Raw genomic sequence first — 27,732 nt, forward strand, 5'->3', positions numbered from 1 at the left:
TATGAGTCCCTGTGGGTGGCTGGTGTGTGGGATTGTAACTCAGCACTGGAATGACTTTGGGTTTGCTCACAGTTCCCCAGTTTTCCAACCATGGTTGGGGCCAAAGATCTAAAAGATCAGTACTCTATTTTTTATTGAATATCACTTAATGTATCACAATGGAAAAATGACAAAACCCCGTAAAACTTGATTAAATCAGTTTTTAAATTAGAATATTTGGTCAACACAGCATTGCACGAATGAATTTTCAGATGCTAATTGAGAAAAGTTTAAAGTGTTTTCTTTAAATACTTTGCTCTTACAGTATGAGATAAAAATAATTTTACTTAATTTGATCATGAAATAGAATTACTAAATTAAGAATAAATTAATACAGAAAATAGTTTTAAAGTCCAAAATAGAATTATTTTAAAGAACAAACCCAGGGTATTAACCTATCAGGTCAGAAGGTTTGAATTTGCTTGAGGCTGCAGAATAAGGGATGTAAGTATATGAAAATAGGGAAAATTGCATGAACAAAAACTCAAACCAAGAAAAAAAGCATTCGGAGTTCAGACCCTCTTCTGCTATTGAAATTCTTAGTATAAATTAACTAATTATAAAGTGTTGCAATAATCTGTGGAGGCTATTTGAACTTGTCTGATCCTCTCATTTTAATTTTATCAGGGTAAAAAATAGGACTTTTGGTTCATTGACAATCAAGGTGATTTTCGTCTGTGGAAATCTGTCTCATATTACTGATATCACCAGATCATCCATACAGCTTGATTTGTATCAATAGGCCTAAATTTCTTGTAGCAGGTACTCTCGTATCCTGAAGTATAGTTCAGAGACACAGTGGATTTTATCACTGATGGTTAATATACATTAATTTCTGTTTTATCCTGTGCTAAATATTATATCTAAACTTACCAAGAGCTGGAATTAAATAATCTCCACATATTTTTGAAGATATGCCAAATTCTCCTCCCTAGCATACATATGCCCTTCTGCCTCTGTCAAATGTGCCAGCAAGGCTTTCTGCAAAATATGTATTTTAATTCCTGTCAGTGATATATAAAGAGGACTGAAAAGTTATCAACTTCATACTGCAGCAATTTGGACTTTAATCCATTTAATTCATCTTCAGAGGCAACTGCCTTGAAATTCCATTAAAAGTGCTGCATTTGAGTGGGCCTGATTATTATATTCTACTTTGAATTTTATGAGGTAAGGAGTTCCCCGTAAATACTGTCCTTCTTATTATTAATCAGAATTCATGACCAGAGTTCACAGTGAAAATGGAAGCTGCTGGGTGCTTTTACAGTAGCAGCACTGAGGGACTGGAAAGTAACCACATGCAAGGAGTAACCCTGATTATAAGTTACGTGCTCTTGATATCATTCTGCCTTCCATTCTTGAATAAAAATTGGATTGAATCTTACAGTGAGTTACCTGGAGAGGTCACTGGGAGTTTCATCACTTACTTTGAGGAGTTACAGAAGCAGAACTGCTATTAGAACAAAAATCAGATATGAGCAAACTGTATTCTGGGCAAATTTTTATCAGTCTGTTCAAATTTCAGACTGAACAAAGGGTTGAGAGATGGTAAAAAACCAGTCTGGATTCTCTGCAGGAAGCTAGTGTAATAATTATCCAGGCATTTGAGTGCTACATGTCTTTCTCGAGCAATAGTTTTATCTCCAAGGAAATTTAATTACTTATATACTAATATAAAGAGAACATTTATATCAGTGCATATATACAGGGAGATAAGTGAATTCATGCTAACTGTGGAGGCTCTGCTGACTGCATTTTATCAAAAATAAGACAATGTTCTTTCATTCTTAAGAAGATTTCAGAAACTGGCTTTCAAGTAAGCACAATTTTATGCAGAAGACTCTGCTGTAAACCACTGGCTTCCCATAGTGAATTCCAACTCCACCTGATTTTTCTCCTAGAAGCTAACAGCTTAACCTCCTAGTGAACCTCAAACACAATGTTTTCTTAGGTCCTAAGTTCAGATCAAGATAATTGGAGCATCTGTTCTCTGTCAAGCAATAACTAGATACTAGTGGGGACTTGACATGGACTTGAGTGTGCTCACAGTGGTTAGAGCAATGCATATATATCCGCAGAAGTCCCCACGCGATTTACTCAACGATCTCTTGGAAAGCAGAAGAGATTCCTCCTCACCTCTCAGCAGCAAACTCAAAAGCTGAGTCTCCTTAAAAAAAAAAAATACAGGTTTGACTAGGCTCATGTGGGCACTGAGGTACTCAGTGTAACTCCATGAGAAAATACATTGCATGCAAAAATTCTAGTTTCTATTTTCTCTCTGATACTTGCCTCATCCTCTTTGCAGTGAGAAAGGCTTTTGCAACCCACCATTCCTCACTTGTTTCAGTCAGCTACAGAAGACAGACTCATGCCTTTTTCAGTCACAAATAAAATATTACCCTTACTGAGAGTTGTGCTAGGGAATTTGAGGTGATTGTGGAAAGGCATTTCAAGTTCTTACCTCCTCACTTCTGTACTTTTCATGACTGAATGACAAAGCTTACAGGGTTCACACTTGTTTGGGTTTTTTCAGTTGAGGAAGCTTGGGGTCAGAAGTAGTGATACTGGACAAAATATATACATAATACTTCTAGAAGGGCCAACACACAACTTTTGTATAACCAAAGGGTGCTTGATCTTGTGTCAAAATTCATGCCTTGAGTTTCTAGGCTGGGTACCCCTGTATTATCTCCAGATAGAGAAGATGCATGTGTTTGGAACCAGGCAGCTCACATAGGAAATGGGGTACCTGATTTCTCCAATAGATGGTGGGCAGCTGTGCCTAGAGGCAAGCCAGCTCTGCACTGCTGAAAACACCTTGTTTCCTGTTGCCTTTGATCTTGTGCCGCAGCGGCTGTCAGCAAAGCTCAGTGAAGACTACAAAGTGAACCTACTCTTTCATTGGCCAAATTCCTGCTTCTGCAGCATGCTATCCAGGTCTGCAGTGGCATCTCATGGTTTATAATTAACAAAGAATAACTAGGCTGTGGACTAAAGGTTGGCAGTGGTGCTCCAGCCAAGCGGAGAGACCTGCTTACTCCATAAGTGAATGTGCTGTACTGAGTATAATGTGCTAGGAAAGCAATAACATAAATAATCCTATATATGAGCCTTGTTGCTGGGAAATTGATGGGGAATACATGTTGAGCTAACTTAGACTTTTATGTTGAACCAGGAGCCTTTTTGGAACTCTGTCTCTTACACTGAGCTACAAATCCTACTGTTTACGATTGTCAGCCATCAGGAAAAAAGGACAAGATTTCTTTTACAAGATTTATAAAATTAAAATATAGGAGACAGTGAATAATGAATTCTGGTAACTTCATATTTATTTTTTACTGGTTCTTGTTCCAACTTCTCATGGGAGAAGCCTATAATTAAATAGGTGGATTAGTAATCTGCTTATATTTTGAAAGCAAATGCCTAAATTGATTCAAGATGACTACAAAATCCACCTTACTTCATTTAGGGATAAGTGGGTGAAATGTAATGGTCTGTGATCTACAGAAGGACTGAGAAGATGATCCAATGGATGCTGTCATTCTTAAGTTCCATCACTGTAAGAGAAACTACTGTTCGTCCATTGTGTGTACATACTGTCTCATTTCAGCCACTAAAATAAGGAAGATTAGATAAATCTTTAATAACTTCTCTTTCTGCTTTGTGATGCATTAAAATTCCTGCTCTGGCATTAGTTTAGTAAAAACAAAATGGTCTTATTTTATTTTTGTATCATTTGAGGAGGGGACACACTGCAGAAATAATGAGTCACCTCCAAACCTATAACTCATGAGTTTGCACAGGCAAGATAGTAGATGAAATAACCATGGGGACATGATCAGAGATAAGCTAGAGGGACTCCCCAGTGAGTAAGGTAGCAGACCTAAGAGCATCTCATTTTGAGGCTGCTTAAAGCCTAGGAAAGCATGGTGCCATTTGGGAAGTGAGCCAGGTGTTATGCAACAAGAAACTCCTCATGCCTTTGGAACAAGATCTTGGCTATCTGCTCAAATACGCTGTTTTGCTAACTGAAAATACTGCAAGGAATAAAAAAAATGGACAAAAGCTGCCTTGGGCCAAAGCCAGAGTGTAATTACTGTCCATGTGTACTTAACACTCCGTACCCACAGAAGAAGGTACTGCTTTTCTGTCAGCTTAGTGACATTATCCTGCGGTAATGGGGCGCATGCTGGTAGGTCCAAAGGAGAAGAGACACACAGCAAACCTAAACTTCCATTCATGTGAATTTGTCACCATCACCTTCACCAGTTCTAGTCAGGAGAAGGAGAAAACTGCTACCACAGCTAAGGAGCAAGGACCAGGTGGGTTAAGGTGCCCTGACTGCTCACACTGAACACTGTTCTCTGTGCAGAGAGGCAGCCTGAGCAAAAGCGCAAAAGCAAACACTTTCAAAGTTAAGTTCTCCATGCAGAAGCCAAAACAAATTCCTTGCCAAGGCTGCTTCAGTGGGGAAGCACACCCAAACCCACAGCGCTGGCTGAGCCACCAAAATACCAGCCTCTCTTGCTCACCAGCTGCTTCTGTTTTATAGGATGCATGAGCATTGCATAGGTCTACCATGTATGGCTTTCACAGGAAAAAGACCAGTGGCCACCAAATCTTGCTTTTACAATTGTGATGGCCTGATTAAGATGTTCACACAGCCTGCCCTAGTGCTCAGTTGTACAAGCATTGCCCAACTACCAAGATCTTTGGATGTCACCAGCAGAATACTGCTAATAGTTACACAGTACTTATTCAGAAATATATTTATGAAGCATTTGAGCTTATTTCCCAAAAAGGAAGTTTTAGTCACTGATGTCAATAAACTTTCAATAAACTAAAGCTTCTCTGACCCCTGTTGCATCCATTCATGGCCCTCTCATGGCCACAAAGATATTTGTGGGAAGTCTGGGGGTCCATTCCTATTTGTTGTAGGCCTTTTCTTGCCTGCTCTGTCAAAAGATGTGCTGCTTGTTTTTAGGCAAGTTGCTTCATTCTGCAGTTTCTCAGCTGCTCCATCTGCAAAATGAGGATAATAAGAATCTCTTCTCTTAAAGAAGCCGACTGCTACTCATGGAAGCTTTTGCTGTGCTTGAGATCTCTGGTTTGTGCTTGCTAAAGAAGTGAAAAAGATTTATTATTAAAGTGATTACATTGTTGATACTCTTGTGATGAATTCCCTGCAGGCATGCAAATACACTAAAGGCCAAATTTATTTCTCTTTCATAATTATACAAGTTCCCTGCAATTCCAACAATGCAGGCAGGGTTAGTACAGCTGAACATGTGGTTCATCTGGTTCCACGGCAACTCAGTTTAGATGTTTATATGCATTAACTGATAGCAGAGAGGTGTCTTTTTTATAAGAAACGTGGAATATCACCACTCATTCCCGACAGAACAGTGCAGAGGAAATGTGCTGTAGGGGAGGCTACAATAGCATTTCCTTGGTGCTGAAAGACTGGGAATAAACAGCTCCTAGTAGGGGCTAATTAAGTGGAGGGTGTGTTTTCTGTGGTGTGGTGATTGTTCTGCAGTTCTTTGTCAAAGCTGATGTTACCTGTTTCTGGAAGATCTTAAGATGCAGAGCAAGAATGGAGATATTTACCTTCCCGGGGAAGGGAAGTCAGTCCTCAAAGCACACTGTGCTTTCATGTACAAATAGGGTGAAACCAGTCATTTGGCTGGTCTGAGAGGAATGGCCACTGCAGTGTGGACAGAAATTGGTGAGAAAAACAGCAGAAGGAAGAACAAACACAAATCAGGCACCAAGCACACAAAATACGAACGGTGTACCAGGCACAGAAAACACATGGTATGGTTACTGCCTGCCTGAGCAATCCATGTAGACACAGTTGTCTTTAGAAGTGCTGGTACAGCAGGCTCTGAGCATACTGATGATTCAATCTCCAAAATAATTCGAAATGCCAGTCACGCTTCTGAACGCACAAAGTCCTTATCTTCCTTTTAAAGCTAAGAAGTCACTGCACCGGCAGGAAAATACAAGGAATGCTGGAGAGCTTTACAGCAATGCATATCAATGAAAGGCTCCTCTTGGCTAACCATCCTAGAATGAAACATATTCCTAGTGGTGTTGCCAAAGATCCTTGAAATGCTTTGATGGTGGTTGATAGGGGAGAAAATAATCATAACTATGAAGCAGATGAAAGGTTTTGCTCTCTTGCTCTTAGCATTGTCTGTGCCTTTGCAATAGACTTGGACTACCAGAGGAAGGTAAATCTTTGCCAGAGGTACGGCAGCCAGGCCAAGGGAAGTCAGCAGTCCACAGTGTGCCAACTAACTCACTTTATTTTTGCCCATTACTACATATTTTTTTTATATGGCTTTAACACCAGCTGGCAAAATTAGTCAATGCTAGTCTGAAAGGAAATGTTGTCAATTGGTTTGGAAAAGGAAGCTCTCAAACTGAGCCAGTCTATTTCATCAAAGAGAAGGAAAGAAACTCCAGGCCCTATCATACAACACCATGGCAATTTAGATTTTTGCCACTGATAATAAAGGAAAAAGGAATCTGTAGTAAAGAAGGAAAAGTCCAACTAGGTCAACAAAGTCCCTGGTGGGCAGCAATAGGGTATCTGAGAGCTGGTATGCAGAACAGACATGGAAATGCTTGAAAAGGTTCAATTTTATCGCTCCGTGAAAGGTTGCTCTGCTTCTGTTTCTATATAAGGTAGGTAATAAACTGTATTTGAACTGGTAAAAGAGGAATGAGATGACCCACATTTCAAAGCTGGAACCTGGTAGGTTATTATTATTTATGATTCATAAAGCTTGTGCAGTGCACCAAAAGAAAGGGAGGTGAGCTCCTAGCCCAGAGGAGCCTCCAGTGCAAATCTCAAGAGAAACACTCTACTGTGCATGGGGTCAACTCCAAGGGCTTTTTAAAATTCTAATTATAGTGTAATGAAGATCAGGCCTGATCTTTCCATCAGAAAACTGGGATCCCTTTTCCTATCTCTGCAGTAGGTGGATTTTGTGTTATGGGAATGCAACAGCTGAAATAAGAACTTGCAGGTACCTCTTACTTCCCACTCTTACTTGCTGCTTTTACTTCCTTTTCTTCTCTTGCACATTCCTGCATTTTCTCACTTTCTGCTCCTCAGAGCTTTTGCTACCATTTTTTCTTTTCCTTTAGTAATTTCTCAGTTTTTCTGTATTAGTTTTTTTTTTTTTTTTAATGGGCTTTCTCTGGAGTCTCACATTCACATTTTATGTCTTACCGTTCAATCATTCCCTTTTTTTAGCTGTTCTTTCTGTTTGCCTCACTCTGCTCATCCCTTTTCTGCCTCTCCTTCTTACATTCCCCATGGCCAACCTTTTCCTTTCACCAACACCATTTTCTCAACCAATGACATACCCCAGTGGTATCCTCCAAACCAGCAGCTTTCCATTTGCTTTTCCTTCAGGAACAGAGCTCTGTATCCATCCTTCAGACAGGCTCCTCTTCCTGACCTGCACCCTGCCTTCACATCACCCCTCCATCTCTAGGACATGGCTTACAGGTTTCTACCCAAGCAAACAGCTCCTCACCCTCAGATTTCTCCAGGAAACCCTTCTGAGCACATCAGTGTCCTTTTCAAGGTCCCCGGCCATGAGCCCTGATAAAGTCTTCAAAGGTCCCAGTGGTCCCTAAAGGTCTGCCAACCCCCATTGCTCTTTGGCTCTTATGCCCCTCCTGGCCATAAGACTCCAACTCCACGGCTGCCATGCAGCTGGATTGGCAAATAGAGGTGAGGACAGATGGATGGAACATGGGGCTGCGTCCCTCACATTGGGAAATCTGCCGAGCATCTTCCTTCCCTCCTGCCAAGGTTCCTGCACGGCAGATACTTGCCCACGGGTTTGGGGGTTGCTCCCGCGCCCCGAGAGGAGGTCCGGAGAGGTGCTCTGCCTCTGGAGTACGGGCGAGGAAGGACCCGGGGCTGAGCAGGGTGGTGGACAGGGGAAAGCGCCGGCGATGCCCGGCGGCGGGGGAGCCGCTCGCCCCGCGGGTTCCCACCGCCCGCGTACGAGTCGCGCAGTCCTCGCCGCCGGGCATCGCCCCGGCACCGCACTCGGTCATCCCGGAGCATCCCCGGCCGCGGTACCCGGTCTCCCCGGGATACCCTCGTCCCGCTCGCAGCGACGTCGTTTACCTTCCACTTTGGTGAGGGTGAGGACGGGGCTGTTACAGGCGCTGAGCGGGGCCACCCTGGCCGAATGCTTCTTCATGGCGAGCCCGTCGCCGGCGGCAGCTCCCCGCCGCCCCGCGCCTACATCCTGGCGCCTCGGAGCCCTCCTCGGCGGCGCTCCCCGGCTCGGGTCCCGGCCCGCCGCCCTCTGCCGCAGCACCGGGCGGCGGGGGCTGGGGCTCGCCCGCCCGCCCGCTGCCGCTCGGGGCTGCTGCAAACCCGACGTCACCGGCACGGCCCCCCCCGCCCGCCCCCAGGGCTCCCGGGGCCGCCCCCCGGGTCGCGGCGGGGGAGGCGCCCGGACGCCGCGGCGAGAGGCGCTGCGGAGCCCCCGGACGGCGCCGGCCCCGCGGTCCGGCTCCGGCTCCGGCGGAGGTCGCGGCGAGTCGGGACCGTAATGCGGCTGCGGACACCGCTCCCGCTCCCGCTCCCGCCCGTGCGCCAGGGATCCCCGGAGCGAGCCGGGCTCCCGGCCCCGGCCGCGGCTGCTGGCGCTGGGCTCCTGCACCGCACGGAAGGGGCTCCTGGCTCATCACGCTCTGCTTAGTTCCCTTCGCACTGTCTGAGGGAAAAGGAGAATTTACGCTCTCCGAACCAATTCATTATTTACTCGCTATTATCCCTCCTTTGTTTTCCTTCAAGTCCAGCCACTATTCTGGGTCAATTTTCATCCGTGCCTTTAGTAATTCCTGCCATCCTCACCACAGCCTTTCTGTTCCTGCTGTATCCTTTTGGAGGTAGACCAGAGCTTAATCCAGCAGCCAAGATGAGGTACTCCATGGATTTACCAATGATACTCCAAACACCTGCTGTCACATAATCTACAGCTTTCTTAACACAATTTAAAACTTATCTTTGAAACAGAAAAATAAGTGTGTCCATACCCATACACATTAAGTAAAATTACATATGTCACAACTGGATGCTGCTTGTATGCAGCAACCTTTTATGCTGTTTTTGGTTTTTCCAGCAATAACTTTAAGATCCCCAATCATGACATACCAACAACGTTCGATAGAGCTACCCCTCTGTCAGAGAACAAAAATCTAATTGGCATTAATTAACAAGACTTAATGCAAGCGGATTCAGGAGAGAACACACCATAATGAATGAGTATGAAAGATGTAAAATAGATTTATATCACTGTAAGCAGAGCACCAGAATTCACAAGATGCTGAGCACAGTGACCTCAGCACCCTTTGCTCCTTGTGATTTTTTTTTCTGTGGATATGAAAATACTCTGTAGATTTACCAGGTTCCAAACTGAGATGCGTCAGCAGACAAGGTGCAAATACTCAACATTTCTTAAGATCTGGTCAAATTAAAATGAGTGTACTTTGCAAACAAGACTGGGCAGCCATCAATACTCCACAAACATTCCAAAGTATTCTTTAATTATATAAATAGTAGCTATTGAAAATCAGTCCTGACAGACTTTTCAGGAAACCGTGGGAAAACACCACCTTACTTCTGCTGGCTAGAAAGTTCTTTATATTTAAGAGGTGAGTTTTCTCAAGGGGTCAGACCTACACTATTAGTTTGCAAGGGTCTCATCAGCTGATCTGCAGTCTGATGAAGCTCCAGGGTGTTTTGCACTTCCTATGCCTCTTGTGTGCAACATTTGGAATGAATCTCATACAAAAATCATTAGGCTACTTTCAAAGTGATTCTTCTGAAAAAAAAAATCATGTACTTAGAATAAGACTACACAATATCGGCTTTGTCAAATGATGGTTACTTGTTTTCATGGTTATTTTTAAGACCTTTTAGTAGTATTGTCTAACCAATTCAGCTTCCTGGGATGTTACAGATTATAAGCATTTGGGAACCATCAGTCTGTCTTTTTTTGCTGCACTATTAGTCTCAGAGTCCAATTGGTTTCTGGTTACTGAAAGAAGTTACATAAAAAGAGGCAGATTTCACCTCAGATGGTTCTGTCCACGAAATATTTTGTGATGTTGCAGTGCCTGTTATCTGAGGATTTCAAAGCACATTATAAAATACTAACTTATTTTACACTGTCTCTGGGAAGAAACTTCAGGCTTAGTGGTAGTTAAAATACAGCCACATAATTTAAGAGACTCCCTTAGATTCAGGTGACAAGTAACACCAGAACCTGGAGAACTCTGTCTGGCTTCTGCTCTGAGCAGATCTTCCAGGATCACCTCAGCCTCTGCTATATAAAGGAGGAAAACACTAAATCAGCATTTTACATCCAAATGTCATCAATTTTTCCCAGAAGTAAATGGCTGCGTAAGGATAATCAGACTTCTCTTCTGGTTATACTTGTAATCAATGGGATGATCATAAGAATTAAAAGTATATTTGTTAAAAAGTCTTTGTTGCTGAGCACTTATATTATTCTAAAAGGCTTATGCTCTCTTATTTGTTAAAGAAAAGACATGGTAAGTACCTTCTTGGAGGGTGGTGCTGCTCACATAGAAATTCACAGAGAAAAAATGGGGTTTGGGATGACATGTTACTTTAACCACATGTAATATTTCAGGGTTTGCAGAGCTGTTAACACATTTCAGACTCACAATGTTTTATTTAAGCCTGGAACTCCAAACGTCAAAGATGTGTATGGCAGTAAGTCTCTCCTGTGGCTGGCTGGCCCCTCTGCAGCTGGTGCTGCGGGAGAGCTGAGGCATCTTGTCCTCCTTCCTCTGATGATGCCTTGCACAGCCACAGCACTCAAGCTTCCACTCCTCAGTGTTCAGTTTAGTCACCCACAGAAGATTTCAAAGCAATTGAGGACATTCAGTATCCAACTAGGACTGGTTTCAACCATGGGAGAGGACATCCAACTGCTTGGGGGCTCTTGGAAACCTTTTGCTCAATGTGTGTGTGAAGTACAGCTGATTCATATACAGCTCTGCTCAACTCCAACCCCAGAGCATTTTAACAGTCTCTGGTTTCTCTTGCTGCCTTTAGAGGCACTCACACACACCAGAGATCCACACTAGGTCCCTGTCTTACACTGTGCATAAAAATACCAGCCACATATCACAATAAAAAAAATGTTGTGTTTATTTAATGAAGACTAGGGTGCCTGAGAACTGTGTTCCAGAGACTCTTCTGTGAAAGCTGCATTTGGCAGCAGGCTTGTTACTTTCTGTAGCTGCAGCATCTCCACCTCCCCAAGCTTTAACACATTTGCTGCTGGGTTACATTTAATTTTATTTATCATAAACAACTTACAGTATAAGCAATGAAAATTTTATTTATATAGGGTAAATTTTCAAGTCAAATTTATGGCTTTTAACCTTTAAAACACCACTCCTGTATTCAGGTAGCAATGGAAGAGAAACTGGTGGATATCTGGGCTGTGGACAGCTTATAAATATGGAGAGAAACTCTCAAATCTTGGAAACTGGAGAAGGTAGATTTTCGTTGCAAATCTAGAGCAAAGGTATGAAAAAGGAATGGTCAGATTAAAAATTCAGAATTAGGCAGTCAGAATTTGCCCAGGTTTAAGAATTTGTAGGCTTTGTAGTTTGATGGAACTATTTTTGTTCGAGTTGGTTACCCTTCTTCATTTTCGATTAAAAAGTTGTAGTAATTGGGTAGGTTTTGTACATATAAACCTTTATACAAGTATCAGCATCACACAGCTTTTAAATCTATGGATCACTTTCCTGAAAAATTATTTACAATGGAAGGCAGGTTCAAGACAAAACTAAATTCTCAGTTATGTGTGCTACAGCCTTTGATTTTTATCCTGTTAGCTAGTTTGTTTAACCAACATGAAACACAATGCCCTGTTGCTAACAGGCACAGTGGTATTTCCCCAGTTCAGACATTTTCATGTTTAATGTACTCATTAATAGGACATTTATTAATTTATGTGCTTGCCTTACCACTGAGAGCAATAATTGTTGTGCTTAGCAACCTTAAAGGAAATGGAGTGTGGACTTTTACTCATGTAGCCAATTTCCTAAAAGGCTCCATCTCATACCAGAATGAATTCATGTGCTAGGAGTCAAACACATACTCATACCAACACTGGTCACAACCTGCCAGGAAAAAAATTTATCCTTTCCTTTAGTATATTTGAAGTAGTTTGGTGAATATTCTCCACAAATAGTTATCAGTCTCTTTGTGAGGAGCTTGTTCTACTTGACTCCTGTGTTACTTTTGATTTGTTACAATAACTAATAACTTTATAATCTGTTTCTATTTCAAAGCTCAAAAAACACAGACGTCAAAAGCACATTTCCAACACAAATATTAGCTGCTTTGGAAGTAATAGTTTCTGTCCTGCAATCATTCTGAAATCTGCATTGAGATGCTCTCTCTGGTGACCATCCACCCCAATCTGTTTGCAGCCTCCTACATTCACAACCTCCACTCAGAACAAATTCACATTTTTGTCAAATTTACATACAGTTTTTTCTCTGAAATATTAACCTAGCTGTAAGGACAATGTCTTTCCAATTTTCCTTCTTCCAAAATAGTTCAGTTACTTTCAGTATTGTGTCTTGAATTCACGGAACAAGGCCGTGAAAGGAACGAGAAAGGAAGAGGAGGGATTCAAACCTCCCTGGCCAAAGGTGCTCAGTAGAGTGCATCACACAGACTCTGCTGTAGATGTGCTGCTATCTATACCTGAATGCCCTCTCTTCAAATCTGATCAGAATAGAGTGCTACAGATAACAGTCACATGTGAGGTGCCCATAAGGGCTGCTGATTGTCTACACAACAATATATATAACAGTTCCTAGACATAGATGCAAAGTCCTGATGAGAATATCTTCCTCTCATTTTTTTTTTTTTCTAACCTTCTGTTTATAACTGCTGTAAGCATTACTGGAGGAGACGGCACTGCTGGATTTTATTTCCAAGTCTCATAAAATATTAACTATTTCCAAGATTTTATGAGAAGCTCTCCGGGTTTTGTGCATAAAGAACAGCTGCATTTCAAATAATACTGGTGAATTCTGCAAAATGTAAAAAAAAAGCTAGATTTAATCTCAGAGTTTTAACACCCTCCTGGGTTTATCTGGCAATTGCTTTTCCTTGCGTATTTGTATATGGGACACTGTATGACTACAAGACCTAAATCACCTCAAATAATAAAAAATTACATTGTTACACCATCAACATCAACAATGCAGCAACAATTACTTCTTAACCCTTTAATTACCTAGGATACATAGAGTACTAAAAACAACTGAGTATCATCTCTACATTCTTCACCACCAGCCCACTCCTGGCCAGTTGTTTTTGTAAAGGATTGGATGTGAAATGCATTTCAATGTAGTTGTGCACATTTTCTTCCCTCATAAACATTGTGTAAGCTGAGTTAAACCTCTACTCCCGAAACACCCCAGCTCAGGAGGACTTCTAACAAAGACACAAAGGCCAGGAGACCATGTTTGACAGTAGCGCACACTTCGAGCACTGAAGGAAATGTAGGTGAAAAACATCTGAAGTTGGAATATATGAAAACAGAATTAAAATATCTAAAACCTAAAAACACAATAAAAACTATCTGTTGCTCAGACTCTGACTCAGAAAGAAAATAAATAAATTCAGTCTGTGAGAAGACCTTTTGGCCTCAAAAAAAAGATTCTTTCAGAACTGTCTGAGCAAATAAGCACATGCTCCTGGCCTCAAACATCCAAAAACAGACCACAAGAACTGAAGGCATAATCACATCTTTTTTTCATCTTCTCACCTGAATATTTACAGAACTATGCACTGCCCTTCCAGTTTGTATTAGGCAGGACAGGAACAAGAGATGAGATGAAAAAGGGGCATGCAAAGATCTTTCAGAAAATAACAGTAAAGATACTTCTGAGGAGACATATTGCATATTTCAAGTCACTGTTTTTGCAGACAGTGCTCTAGGATGAAAATTGCAAAATCTGTCAAATTTAAGTTTTGCTACCAGCTGCTTGAACCAAAGATTAGGTAGCATTTAAGCACTCCCAATGGCCTGTGAAATGGAGAGGGTTTCAACCTACATAAATAACTCACCAGATATTTGCCAGGAAGAAGATTGCTGCCTATTTAAAAGGATGTGTAAGAGCAAGAAGATACAGACTGATTCCCGTGTTCCCCTTTTACCAGGAAGACTGATTTTAAACACTTTAAATAACTACATTCTTTCCTGTTCTTCTGTGTATACTCTGCACTTTGTCTTTCTTCTTATTTTTTATTGTCAGTATTTATTTAGTTCTTTTTTCCTTTGCATTGTCTTTTCTCTTCCATGTCTTCCCTTTGTCAGATTTGTCCCAGTGTCAATACTACAGAGCTTGCAATATGAACTGGATGCTACATCCACTTATAAAATTACACAGACAAACAGAAAAATCCATTCAATTGTGCCTTCTTTTTTAACTGTTCATGTCCATCACAACCCTTAACAGTTAGTACTGGGACTTTTGGAAGTGTCTTAGACCTCATGATTTACAGCTTCAAAGTAAATTTGCTGTAGCTGTCCAGAAGCTGTGCACCTCTCAAGCTCTCAGACTCTTTGCTCTATGATTTAATTTCTGACTGCACAATAATGGTGCTATGTCCAGAAGAATTCAAGATAAGGGTTAAAAATAATGCCCCGGGCACAGCCTCTCCACAGATCTTCCAAGTTTGCCCTGCTTTCTCACAGGAGCTCCAAGTGAGTTTCAGCAAAGTGGGCATCTGGGTTAATTCTCAGGAAGCAGCAAGTCAGATCTCTGGAAGCAAACAGGTTAATTTTCCTGGGAACTCTCACTGAAATGCTTAAAGCAAGTAGCTGTGCTGATTGCCCTCAGAGAGACCAATCAGTTTGGCACACTGAGTTCCCCCTTCAAGCATAGATATTATTTAAAAGAAATTATATAGGATGAGCCTTCTGGCACCAAGTGCTTTGTAATTATATCCTCCCTATCCTGCTATCTAATCACTCCAGTCTCCCACTCTCACTGAGGACAATTGTTTTTCTTGAGCCCACTGGCTATTTCTCTTTTTTGGGAGGAGCTTTTCCTTTTACTTCTTTCAGCTGCCATTAGGGCACATATTAATATAGATGGGTCCCAGCTATCTTATTATGAGACAGCAATATAAGCCTGTTTCTTAGATGAGTATCTGCCTTCAGACACTGGGAAAAGGAAAAGGGAGAAAAATGTTGGGGTGGAAATGCCTATTGTAAAATCTAAAAGCACACTAATGTGTGCAGTGAGCACTGGCAGTGCAATCCTCCCACTCCATTTCAGGCTCTGCCATCATTGTGGCACTAGGCCTGAGTCAAGCTGCTGCCACCAGTTACTCACAAGTACCTTGGGATAAAACTCGGCTACTTTCTTCATGTGCTTTTGAGATCCTATGCTGAAAAGCCCTGAGAACATCCAAGTATTACTGTTATTCAACACTCAGAGTATATCTAACAGGCTTACTATTTGTAATCTATTACCCTTTCTTAATGAAGAGGATGTCTTTTATTATTAGTGCAGAGGGTGAATATATTATTACTAGTGCAAGAATAATTAAAATCTTTGGGTCACATGTTAAATATGAATTTTTGAAATGACAGTGGAACAGTGCTTTGTAGACTAAGAAGTACCTCTCTTAATACTCTAGCTGTTCATAAATTGATTCACAATCTTATACATCTTTACAAAATTAATTATTTTAACCTCACAAGTGCATTGCTGAACAATTCAATGTCATCGCTGAACAATGCAATGCAATGTCAAAGATGAGTACCTACAGCAAAGGTGACTGATATTCATGGGCAACACCACAGAGAAAAAGTAAGTCCTTTGTGCTGTTTCAAGGCCATGGGAGTTTTGATGAAAAGAACAGACTTAAAGACAGGAAACTAGCTTGAGGTTGTGGTGGAAAGTTAGGAGGGCTGCTCTGTCCCTTCAGAAAGAAGGTACTTTATATGAAGGACCATGGATATAGTAAGGAGAATGATAAGAATGCAAAACTAGAACAATTCCACAGATTTAAGTATAGCCAGATGAATGAATGGGCAGCAAAGAGTATAGTCTACCCCAAATATCTTGCATTAAATTCAGTCTTTTACTTAGACCGTAACAGTGTGTTTGTTACAGGAAAAAGCCTTTAAGTAGAGGGCTGAGACTGACGACAATGGGAGGCTTTTTCCCAACAGTTTACTTTGGATATACAAGGCAGGATTGTAACATTATATTTTCTATTTGATTAATTTAATCTAAAATAAGCAAAAACTTTGCATGTTTAATTCTTCAGATAGGAAATTCAGCTTAGCTCTAAAATATTTTAGAGGTTGACAGGTGCACAGCTTCTGGACAGCTAGAGCAAATTTACTAATACCGGTCAGATACCGGTGAGAAGGTTTTACACATTGTCTTAGGTTTCAGCAGATATAGAGAAACCATAGCCTTAGGATCTGTGAAGGAGGTCATGAAAGAAACAGGAAGAAAATGATGGTTTCTCTTAGTCACGCTCATGCTTCTCCCTATTTTCAGCTAGTACTATGGCACATAAATTTACTACAGTAATTAACAGAATTTGCTACCTTGTTTTTCCCCCATCTACCTGGGCACAAGATATATGCGCTGTTTGTGGAGATTCTGTATGATACAGAGCTTTTATCCTTTGTCAGCTTGATCCTTGCCAACATTTAGAAGTTTGCAATTTACATAGTATTTCAAAAAAGCAACATTTCTACAACCTTCCTTGGGATGTGATTATCCATTGGTGGATCTTGTCCTTTTTTCCTTGCAGTATGAGCTGAATGAAGTTATAGTGGGTTCATGCCGTCTCTTGCTAGCTGAAACTGCAAAATCTTTACACATCTTGTTAAAATAGTCATGGCAATTTTTAAAAATGCTGGAGTAGAAACTCCAAGTTCCATGATTATGTGACAATGGCTATGAGCACCAAAGATGTGTCATTCTAAGCTATAAGCCCTGACTTTCCCACAATAACAGGACAACTCTTTATAAAGCCTTCTTGCTGCTTATCATTAATCCCCCAACTTCTAGACTGGATTTGGTTAATCCTTTTGGGGAATGAATCTGGATGATTAATTAACAGTACCAGGGATATCCGTAATAAGATTACACACATGGTTTTACATTCCCATGACTCAGTTGATTTTCTTTTGAACTAAAGGGAACTTTGTTATTGCACTCAATGCACTCTGTGTTGGAACTGTCATTGCTGATAAAACTGTAATAATAAAACAGCTAAAAGGAAAGCAAATTTAAAATGTATACAAACAAAAAATTATAGAGAAGTAGGAGGGAGGGTCATAATAATCTAGGAATCCACAGGAAAATAAAAGAGGACAAAGCATTAGGTAGAAAAAGAAGGAAAGTCAGAAGGACTGCCAGGTAGGAATAAGCCAAGGACAGCTGGACAATAGTTCAGGCAAACACCAGAACACAAATACAAAACATAATTGGAATAAGAAATAATAAGAATGTTAGGTTAATCCAGAAAAACTGAAGCAACTGTCTATTGTGAGAAAAGTCCATGTGTGCTTTGGATGGAGCAGGGGAATTCATCAGATCCTGTTCCTTTCAAGTAGAGTAAAAAACACACTACTAAACCCACAGTGTGCTATTTAAAGGAGGCTCCTTGTTCTGTAATGTGTTGTTAGGGGTTAATGTGTCCTTGTGCAAAGAGACTTCAGACTCGTTCTTTAGGTGCAGTTTGATCCCTTCACTATGGTCACCAGGACAAATCCTTTGGAGAATCCAGCTTATTTGTGTCTTTCCTGTCACACAAAGCATCCTTGTCAGATATTTCCATAGGAGCATTCACTGTATGGCACATAGATATGAAGTAGGAATAATGGGGAGACAACTGCCCTCCATCAGAGGCTCTCTTGGCTGGTACCCAATGGTCTTAGCATGGCCCTGGGGCAACATCAGCTCCTGCTGTCACTTACAGTAGGATGAGACATGCTCTGACCTTTGCTAGGAACTGGGCAGATGCCTGGATGATCGTAGGACAAGGGACGTGAGGGCCACAGACAGCCTATCCATCTCCCTCTCAGTTGCACTGAACCTCCATCAGACAGGTTCCAGCCTCTGCACCCACGGCAGAAACTTTCTCCTGAGATCTGGAACAAGGAAAATCCCCCTGAGTTAACTGTTCATGCTCTTCTTCCCTCTCCGACTCCTAGCAGATGGAGGTCTGGATCTCAGGTTGAATTTCCACTGAGAAGCAGCAGGAGAGCAGATTTATGCCTTGCATGTTATTTCCAACAGCATCTCCCCAAGTGTATATAAAACATTACTGTAACTCTGTCCTAGGGTTATGTTGGTATTAATAAACCACTTGAATTTTGCTCTAAGTAATTAAAATCACAAGTACTTTTTGTTGCAGTTACAGGCAGGAGGCAAATGTGGCTGGGGCTTTATTATTTAGGTATGTGTAATAATTCAGGCAGCAGCATGTATTTTTTCAACTGCTTTTCATTCACATTACAGTCTAAAACCTTCACCAATGCAGTCCCTCAATGCTTCAAAACATAAATTTAGATCCCATACCACCTGATGGAAATAAATAGCACAAAAGCCAAGCCATTTATTCCTGATTAACTAAGTATAAAACACCTTGCAAATAACTTATACTTATTTCATGTAGTAACTCACTGGAAAGAAATAACACTTCAGTGTCAATTTACACCTGGCTTGGATATTGGCATTTCTAATGTAAAACATAATTGCAAACTGAGTATTGCTCACTGAGATCTAAAAATATAAAGCTTTAGACTCAGCCCAGGCTCTGTGGCTCTTTCAGACACCACTAGGAATAAGCCAGCACTTCATCAGAAATAAGCATAAGACTTGCTGATAGCTCAGTCTTTCCCCCACTAATGGCATTTCTCTAGGACTGATTTTCTAGAGCAGATTATAATGACAACAACAGACACATAGAGAAAATAAGGGAAAATCAGTAAGCAAATGCATTTACAGAAGATTGGAAGGTTGTAAGACCTCTCAGGTCCTATTTGCTGAAGCCCTTAATCACTGTATAGGACATAACTAGTGCATTTAAAGGAACTTAGAAACCCTAATTGAAAAAGCATATGTACTCCCCTGACGCAAGACCATTATATGGGAATTGACAAGCTTTTTCTTGGTTGCTTTTTGCCCATAAGAAAAGCTTATATTGTGCTCTTTTCCTGATTGTTTGGATGAACAAAGGAGGTTGCAGAACTATGCCTGGAAGGCTTGTGTGAGATAGATGAAAGAATAAAATCACAGTTTAAATCAACAAGACCACTGCATGACTAAGCTTGAGATAAGTTATTGCCCATCAAACAGGAGAAAAGACTCTTGGGCTTGTTAACCAGGATCTCAAAACAGTTTTCTCATTCTTATATTTAAGAGCTAATCTTATAATCACTGTGTAAAATAAGATCTAGCTTTTAGCCAAATATATTTAGATGAAAACTCCCCCTTAATTTCTATGCTTCAGTCTGTGTCATATAGTAATAATAATATTAATAATAATAATAATGCTTCATCTAGGTTAATGCTATATACTTAGAAGAGTTTTGACCCTGCTCCTCCTCCCCCATCAGTGTATAATGTAGACAAAGATAAGAAAATAAGCTGTTTACATTTTAGTCAATCCATAACACCCACATCAAGCTTCACCCAATTTAACTGCCAGTTGATGTCTGACTGCAACCTGTTTAAATCCCTAAGGAGCAGGACTGGTTTATGTTCTTTTACTTAAAGTCTTCTTTATCTTGAATGTAAGCATACAGCTGTTTCAACAGACGCCATTTTTCAATGCAGCCAACACCTAGATATTGGGACTCTATCTGATAATTTTAAGTACTTTAGCATTGAGCCAAGCTATTGGCTTTTTATCTTGCTACATTCATATCTCCCCACTATCTTATCAAACATAACTCTGTCATATGCTAGTCCTAAACAATTCACCCTTAATGGTAGAGTCATCTGTTTATCATGTGCTGTAATCATTGAATACCACCAGAAGTAGTGATGAGCATCTTACATTCATTGGAAAAGCCTTTTATCTCTGGTGTGGATATCCTGTTTCTTCCTATGATTTCCTTCCTGGGTCACTGCAGTGGGAAATAAACAAAAAACAAACCCTTGTACATTTTATTTCACAGTGACTTTTACTCCTCCTACCATTAATTGGGGTTTTTGCATTTGTTGATTTTTTTTTTTAAACACAAAACGTCTGTAACTGAAGAAACACCACATCCTATTGCATTACCAGTAAAATCACTACATTTCAGTGTGAAGAGATGTATAACAAGTTCAGCCAGACTGGTCTCACTTCCAGAGAGTTTGTAGTTTCAAATTTGCTTTATCTGCTTCAAGGGAAGTCACCAAAACTCTCTGAAAACCTTGCTATAAATGGTAGCGTGATGTCACTATATACTGGCAACAGCCAGGGCAATTTCATACTTACCTTTCATTCCTTTAGCCCCGTCAGCAGGAGCTTTGGGAAAGTTCTTTAATCTGCTATATTTTTATTGTGCTTCACCTAGAGAAATTATGTTTCCTTTTTTATTTCCAACTCGAAACAAGTACAATGGATTCAATTTGGGTAACAAAATTGTTACCCAAAGGGACTGCCGATGATTGCCTGATCAGTGCTGAGAGTATTGGCCTTCAGGTATTCTGGTATTGTTGGGGGTATTTTTGTTTGTTTGTTGGGTTGGGCATTTTTTGAGGTGGAGGAGGAGTGTTCTTTGTTTTGTTTTTAATTTTGGTCTTGTTTGGTTGTTTTGGTGGGGGTTTTTTGTTTGGTTTTTTTTTTTTGTTTGTTTTTTTTTTAATAGTTGCACAATTTTGAGGTGAAAGGTATTGAAGAGTAAACAGAAATCATTAATGCTTCCTTTTTCACTTATCTGCTAATATTCTGATATTCTCCTGCCTGCTTATATGCTGCACATCAGCATTAACAAACCTCATTTTAAAAAGAGATTAACAGAAAACGGTACCCATTAATATAGCAAATGGGGGAAGGTAGCTTATTTGCAGGTTGAAGAATGCCAAATTCTCAACGATTTGCCAGTAAAAGAGGAGAATATGAGCAGAATATCTGCTGCTGGAATAGGATCATCTCAAAGAAGAAACAGATTATTTATAAAATGTTAATGATTTCAGAAATTCCATAATTAGAATCACTGCTACTTCTGATGCAGATAATACAGATGGATGAAAGGGAGCAGAGAAGGTCCTCCAGGCTTGCAGGAAATTTTTTTGCTGTTCAGCACTAAGGATGATTAGGAGAATCCAAAGCCTAAGTAAAGGAGAAGCTGAATAAGAAGGAGTAGGCTAATATGTCTGGAGGAGAAAGGCAAAGCAACTGTGGATAATACATAAGAGAAAAGAGTGTGTCAGAATGGTTTAATATAAATCTCAACCAAGAGCCTATTTTAATTTGTTCTCATTTTTCTTTTCAGACATTCCTTCCTCAGTACATATTTTAATGTGAAGGAGCCTTAGGAATTTGCCATGGATCCCAAGAATGACTTGAACCGAGTCTCAGATTCACAAGAACAAAGGAAAGTGAGCACAGAACAAAATAATTTCTATTATAGTCATATAAAATAGCATATTGTAAGTCATACACTTTTATCTGTCACATCAATAACATGCCATGATTCCTGACAAAAGTCATGTATATTAAGCAGCCTCTATGTCTCATCAGCTGAATCCAAAGCAATGGCAATAGGAGGACTGCTTTCAAATATTAAAACTTTTGAAACATTTGCATTCTGTGTTATTTGTTGTATTGCACGGTTCATAATTTCATGCTTATTATACTTGCTGTAGACATTACCCCTCAGCACGTTTCAATATCAGGCTCCATACTACAGAAAAGTGCTCAGGCATATAATCAAAATAGCAAATAATGAAGCTTCAACTTAACCAAATTGAGCAGATCTTCAGAGCTCTGTCACTGCTTACAAAGTGATTTGCTGAGTGGCTTTAAGTAGATATTTAAAGCTAAAAATGTGCATCAGTTCTTTACTAATGCTGATTCACCTCCTTCCCTCCATGTCATATATTTAACCCTCAACACTTTTGTTTGATGTTGCTGGGGCTGCATTGAACTCCACCCAAAAAGCACCATCCCCTCCTGAGTCCTTGCTGAACTCACAGTCTCAGTATATTTTTCATTGCAGGATCCTACAGGTCAGTTTTGTCCCATGTGAAAAACACTACTCTCAGTTTCACAGCTGCTGCCTGTCTGTTTTACTGGCTGAGTAATCCAAAACAATTCTCTTTTTTTCTTGTTTTATGAGAAAATTCAAACAGGAGAGGACTGAAACATGATGCCTTGACCATTTTTTTATTTTCTCTGCACTCACTTTGGTCTCTCCTATTTAACCCTTCTCTAAATGAAATAACTCTGTCTTTCCATCCTCTCTTCATTCTGGACCTTCTCTGTGATTCTGATTGATGATGGTCTCCCCTCTTCATGTTTTCTCCTATTCCTGTTGAAGCTGTTCCATGAACAGTTGGTCAAAACTGAGGACAACAGATACATTTAATGTAATAAGTAAGGAATTTATACTTATGGAGAATTATGCTACTTCAGTGTAGAACCCAGAAAGACTGGGAGGGTAGTGTTTCTTTAACTTTAGTGGTCTGATTCAATGTGATTAAGCCTGCCAACAACTTTGACAGAAGTCAAAGGAAGAAAAGAAGGAACTGAAAATAGAAAGTCACATTTTAATGTTTTGAATGCTAAGGGAGAAGAGAACTGGCTACATGTCTGTCTTTCCTGTAAGTGAATTCTTGAGACCAAAATGCTGTACAGGTATTGCCTTCCATATTTGCAAATCACATTACCCTACAGAAAGGAGGAATGTTTACATTACAGTCATTCTGTCTAGGACAGAAAGAGACTGCAATGTCATTATCAGGAAGACACGTCTGTTGTAAAAGGTCACCTCTGCTATGAAGAGAGGCTTTGCACAGTCCAACCTAGACAGGCTTGAACAATAGTACAAGAACACTCATTATATCCATTATAAGTCTAAGGCACATTTGCAGCCAACCCAGGCTGCAAATACAATACATTTCCCTAAGTGGATTAATAGGAAAGCAGAGGTCCTAGAATTGCTCTGACGTATCATTTATACACATTGTAATCCTGACAACTGTTAAGTATTAGAGAAAATCCAAGCACAGACTGTGCAAGGAGCACCCACAATTTATTACACTTTAAAATGCAGCATGCTCATCTCTTGATTAGCCCTCAGCTGTAACAGCTAAGAGATGTCTCAGAAAAAGTTTAGAAGACAGAATATCTCCCATATATATACATACACATATGATTTTATCTCATCTTCCTTTTTCAACATTCTTATTTATAACTATGTTCTCATATTAATGATCAAGAATGGAGCCTATTGCTTTGCTAGACAACACTTGTTTTCATTCACTTTACACCTGCCTATCATTTAAATCTCCTGAGACAGATGAATTACTTCCTCAGAAGCAAAAGGATGAAATAAAGCAGTACTACAGTCAGGCTGTGAATGCCAGCAGACTAAGTCACACCTTGGACTTCCAAGCAGCAGCAGCTGAAGGAAGTGTGCACTGCTGTGGGTGAAGTGCTGCATGTGGAAACCCATTTGTGACAGAGCACAGGTGCCCCCAGCTCCCCAGGCCAAGCATGAGTGCTCTGCACAGGCAAAGCCTCTTGCAAGACATTTAGGGAGAGGAGATGTGTGCACCCAGACACGCAGGAGCTCTGCAAGTACAAGGTCCTGCTTGGCCATCCTGGGTGAAGACCTCAAGACTCCTGCAGCATTTGACAGTGCTTTTAGGCGAAATTTGTGACTGAGTACTTCCCTCTCTGCTACTTCTGTGGATGTATACTCTGGTTTCTCTTCAGATCCTATAAGGGTAAAGATGTGTTCAAAGAGCTTCAGTGAAGCACAAAGACTCTGTTTTCCCTTTTGGGAGCTCAGTTTACTACTTGTATGAGGATATGTCCTGACCTTCCTGAGCATATCTGTACAAGCCTAGAAGTTGACTGTGTGAACTATGTCTATTGACCCTCCAGGAGAAAGGTATCTGCAGCCTGGTCTTGAAGATAAGATCCAAATTCCACAGGAGTCAACAGAGAAGCTACTGCTGCTATCTCTGGAAAACTTACTCCTGGGCAACTCTGGGTAACTCACCAAGTGCACAGTAGGTCTATTCTGAACTGGAAGGCAAGAGAGAAAAAAAATCCTGACAAATTTATTTGAGGAATTCTAGTGATAGAACATCTAATTTTATTAGCTTCCTCAAAATATCCTTGCATTCATACATAACTGGTGCATGATAATAAACAAGTAAGAGAAGATTATTATGAGAACCCATGCTATACTGTATAGTGACTTATTTTGCAATTAAGATATGGCCTAGCTCAAATACATCTCTTCTGTTTGAGCCTATCTATAAAGTTAGCAGAAACTGCTGCTCTGCTTTTTATAAAACAACTCTGTCAAATCACTACAATTGGACTCCAAGTCACCAAAATGCTCTAGACTTTCACACAAATCATGATAGGGCTTTTCATCCTCATTCAGCCATTTTGGCTGGTTGTTACAATCACCTTGAGATTGTTCTGATTTGGCTTTGTCATGTGTTTTAGAGCTGAGACAAGACATTCTGCTTGCAGTATTACCAGGTGTATTTGGCATTTGCTGCAGTCATGTGTGGCTGTTGTTAGTGTGAAGTCACATAAGCAGCGACAGTGCTGGGATGGGAACAAACCCCCGATGGAAAGTGGGGAGAGGATGGTGCTTGGAGAGAGAACTGGTAAGAGCATCATCTGCATTGCTGTGCATTGTGTGTGCTCCCTTTGCATAACTCAAGGCAAACAGAAAGCTCGGAGTCTGTTAATACAAGCATAGTGAATATTTCAGATACATGATTTACAAATATGATACAGTCCTGAAAATGTAGTTACCATGAGTAACTAGCACAATTATTACTTCACAAAATGAAGCGACCATTAAAACTTGAAAGGATGTGCTAATTAAGCAACACAGTGGAGAGAAAGAAAGGCCTCACTTGCTATAGTAGCATCATCTCATTTCAGGGCTTGGTGCCAGATAAGAAGGTAAAAGGCTGTTTCATCACAGTAATTTGCTTATAAACACAAAAGTTACCTGATGGTGGGTGGCAGGATTGAGATGACAGAGGATGGGAATCCATCCTAAAAAGAGGAACAGAGTACATTCAAAAAAAGTAGGAGAGCTCCCAAAGCAAAGCAAATCAAAGTGGCAAACTATGTTGCCTGTTGTGCTAGGTAGTTTTGGAGACTCACTCCATGGGCAGGGGATTGCTGCCGAAAGGACACTTGGTTACCACTGCCAAGTCCACAGGCAGAGCCCTGGCTGCCATGCAGATGGGTACTCTGACAGTGCAGACTGGTTTTCCACTTCTCATTTTGGTTTTGTTTTACATTATTGGCGCACCACTCTTCACCAGAATAAACTTGGGGCATTTGTATTTTAGGTTAATATTTGAACCATATTTAAGACAACCTAGTGCCCCTGAGTTTTCTTAATTCCTGGGTAGGCAGGAATCCAGACCAAAAGCAGTGTGCAGAAACCCACTGTGTCTGCAGCTTGGTATCTACGAAGAGACCCAAAAGCCCTGGAGGTGCTTATGACCAAGTGTTAGGGAGAAACCAGCCCTGCCTCACAGGCAAGGGTATGTAAAGAATTGTTTATTCAGCACCTTGGGCAACCCTCAGGTTAAAAAAAACCAACTTTTGCATGGAAAGATATGTGTACTCCAGAAACCTGAAAAAGTGGAGAAACTTGTAAGGCTGGAAGATAAATGGGTAATCTCTCTGTACAAGAGGAATGAGAAGCAGAGTTTAGTTATTCTGAACTGCACAGGGTACATCAATTAGTTTGAAAGTAGGGTATGTGGCAGGAAAGTGTAAAAGCACTTCCACCGCTGACAATATTAAAAGCATCAAAAGACAAACACTGTAAATTGGGATTTGAGCTTTAGTTTTACTGAAGAGTGTTAGCAGTGGAAATTACCTCGCTGCTGACTCCCCAGACAATCTTTTCATGCAGAGAGAATGATCCAAAGGTAATTAGCATCAGTGGAAAAAGCTCCTGGGTAATATTTGTGTCTGCACTGAAGTGAAGATGAAATGCTTTAGTTGTGGGGGAAGGATTTCATCCAATACACATCCTGTGAAAGAGTTACACCCAGCAAGCACTTCAGAGAAGAGTAGCACATCTCCTTTCCTCTCCCCATGCATTCCTCTTTGTTTTCTCTCAGATACCATTAAGAACTTCCCCCAAACATCTTGTAAATAAGGACTTTTCTTAGGAGTGCACACAGGACGTGCACACCTGCAGTATGGTCGCACTAAGTAAGTGAGAAAAGTCTGAAATGTGCAGCCTCTCCTTCTACTCCTTAAAATAAGGAGTACTCACCCATCTTTGTATATTTAAAAACAAGGCATTTTTAGAAGCATGAAGAAAAAGTAATTTCAGTAGTCTCATTCATAAGTTTGTCAGCTTTGATAAGGTAGGAAGAATATGTAACATGAAAAAAAAATGTGTGTGGGATAGGAGCAAACCCCCCAAAATGCCTTATGACCAGCTAATAATGTATTTTGCCTCATATTATTCAATGAGTAAGCAAACAATAAAGATTTCAAGAAGAAAGTGTTTCAAATGGGTTATGAAGTCTGTAGGATAAAAGCTATCAAATATTACCCTGGGTTATATTTGTGATATTTTAAATGCACTACAGTATCCTTTTCTGTCATCATTTTTTTAATTCTATGTTCCCCTAAATGCATGTGTTCCTAAACCAAGTTCTGCTTTTAGGAATGAGTGCTCTTGACTCTTAATTTCTGTGGCACTTGAGTGCAACTATGTAAAACTCTCAATGTTTTGTAAGTGTCCTTCATCTTGTTCCACATCTCCAGGCCATGGTACACTGCCAAGAGCATCTCTAACTTTCCTTATCCAGTGCTACTGAGTAATAGCAAAGTGATTATTAAAATACATATTTTTTCCCCCTATTATACTTTATATTTCAGGAAGTGAACAATGACATGTTTTTCCTGTAAATTTACTGAGTACTCATACATTCTCCATATGTGTTTTGAAATGAAACCACTGCAGACCTTGTGGGGAAGACACATGGCCAGACTAATGGAAACTGGCTCCCTTTTAGGCTTTTTTTATTTTAAAGAGGAGGGGGAAGAAGAAACTTCAACTGTCCAAGTGAGTAATTTGTCCTGACATGTTGAAGTTCATGGAAACCCTAAAAAACCCAGTTATGTTATATTAAAGCTTTGGCCAGCAGTGTCAAGCCTGTTTTTACTTTAAAGTCTCCTTGAAAAACTAACACACCAACCTAGAGTTTTAAACATTGCCAACAAGTCATCAGGCAGAACCTGTGGAATGTGTCTTGGACATGCTATCTGATGTCAGCCTGCACAGGAGCTGAACCATTGAGTCTCCCTCTCATCCTGCAAGAATGATGCAAAAGATGCCTTACTACAAAAGGAAAGGGTTTCTTTTCCAGATGAAA

At 40.4% G+C, this 27,732-nt stretch overlaps 1 protein-coding gene across 2 annotated transcripts in view; it reads right to left on the reverse strand.

The window, feature by feature from the left end:
• The window catches only part of SLC35F3 (solute carrier family 35 member F3), a 162,065-nt gene that overhangs the window by 52,572 nt on the left and 81,761 nt on the right, over window positions 1-27,732 (reverse strand). Inside the window, exon 1 of one of the 2 annotated variants that reach the window (XM_030268269.4) lies at window positions 8,198-8,485. The exons of the other annotated variant lie outside the window; for it this stretch is intronic. Coding sequence (XP_030124129.3) covers window positions 8,198-8,273 — 76 coding nt within the window. The 5' untranslated portion in view covers window positions 8,274-8,485. Of the gene's footprint in view, window positions 1-8,197; window positions 8,486-27,732 lie in introns of those variants that run through there. 2 annotated transcript variants of the gene reach the window in all.

The sequence above is a fragment of the Taeniopygia guttata genome, chromosome 3 (assembly GCF_048771995.1).
Source record: "Taeniopygia guttata chromosome 3, bTaeGut7.mat, whole genome shotgun sequence".
In the NCBI taxonomy this organism is placed as follows: domain Eukaryota; kingdom Metazoa; phylum Chordata; class Aves; order Passeriformes; family Estrildidae; genus Taeniopygia; species Taeniopygia guttata.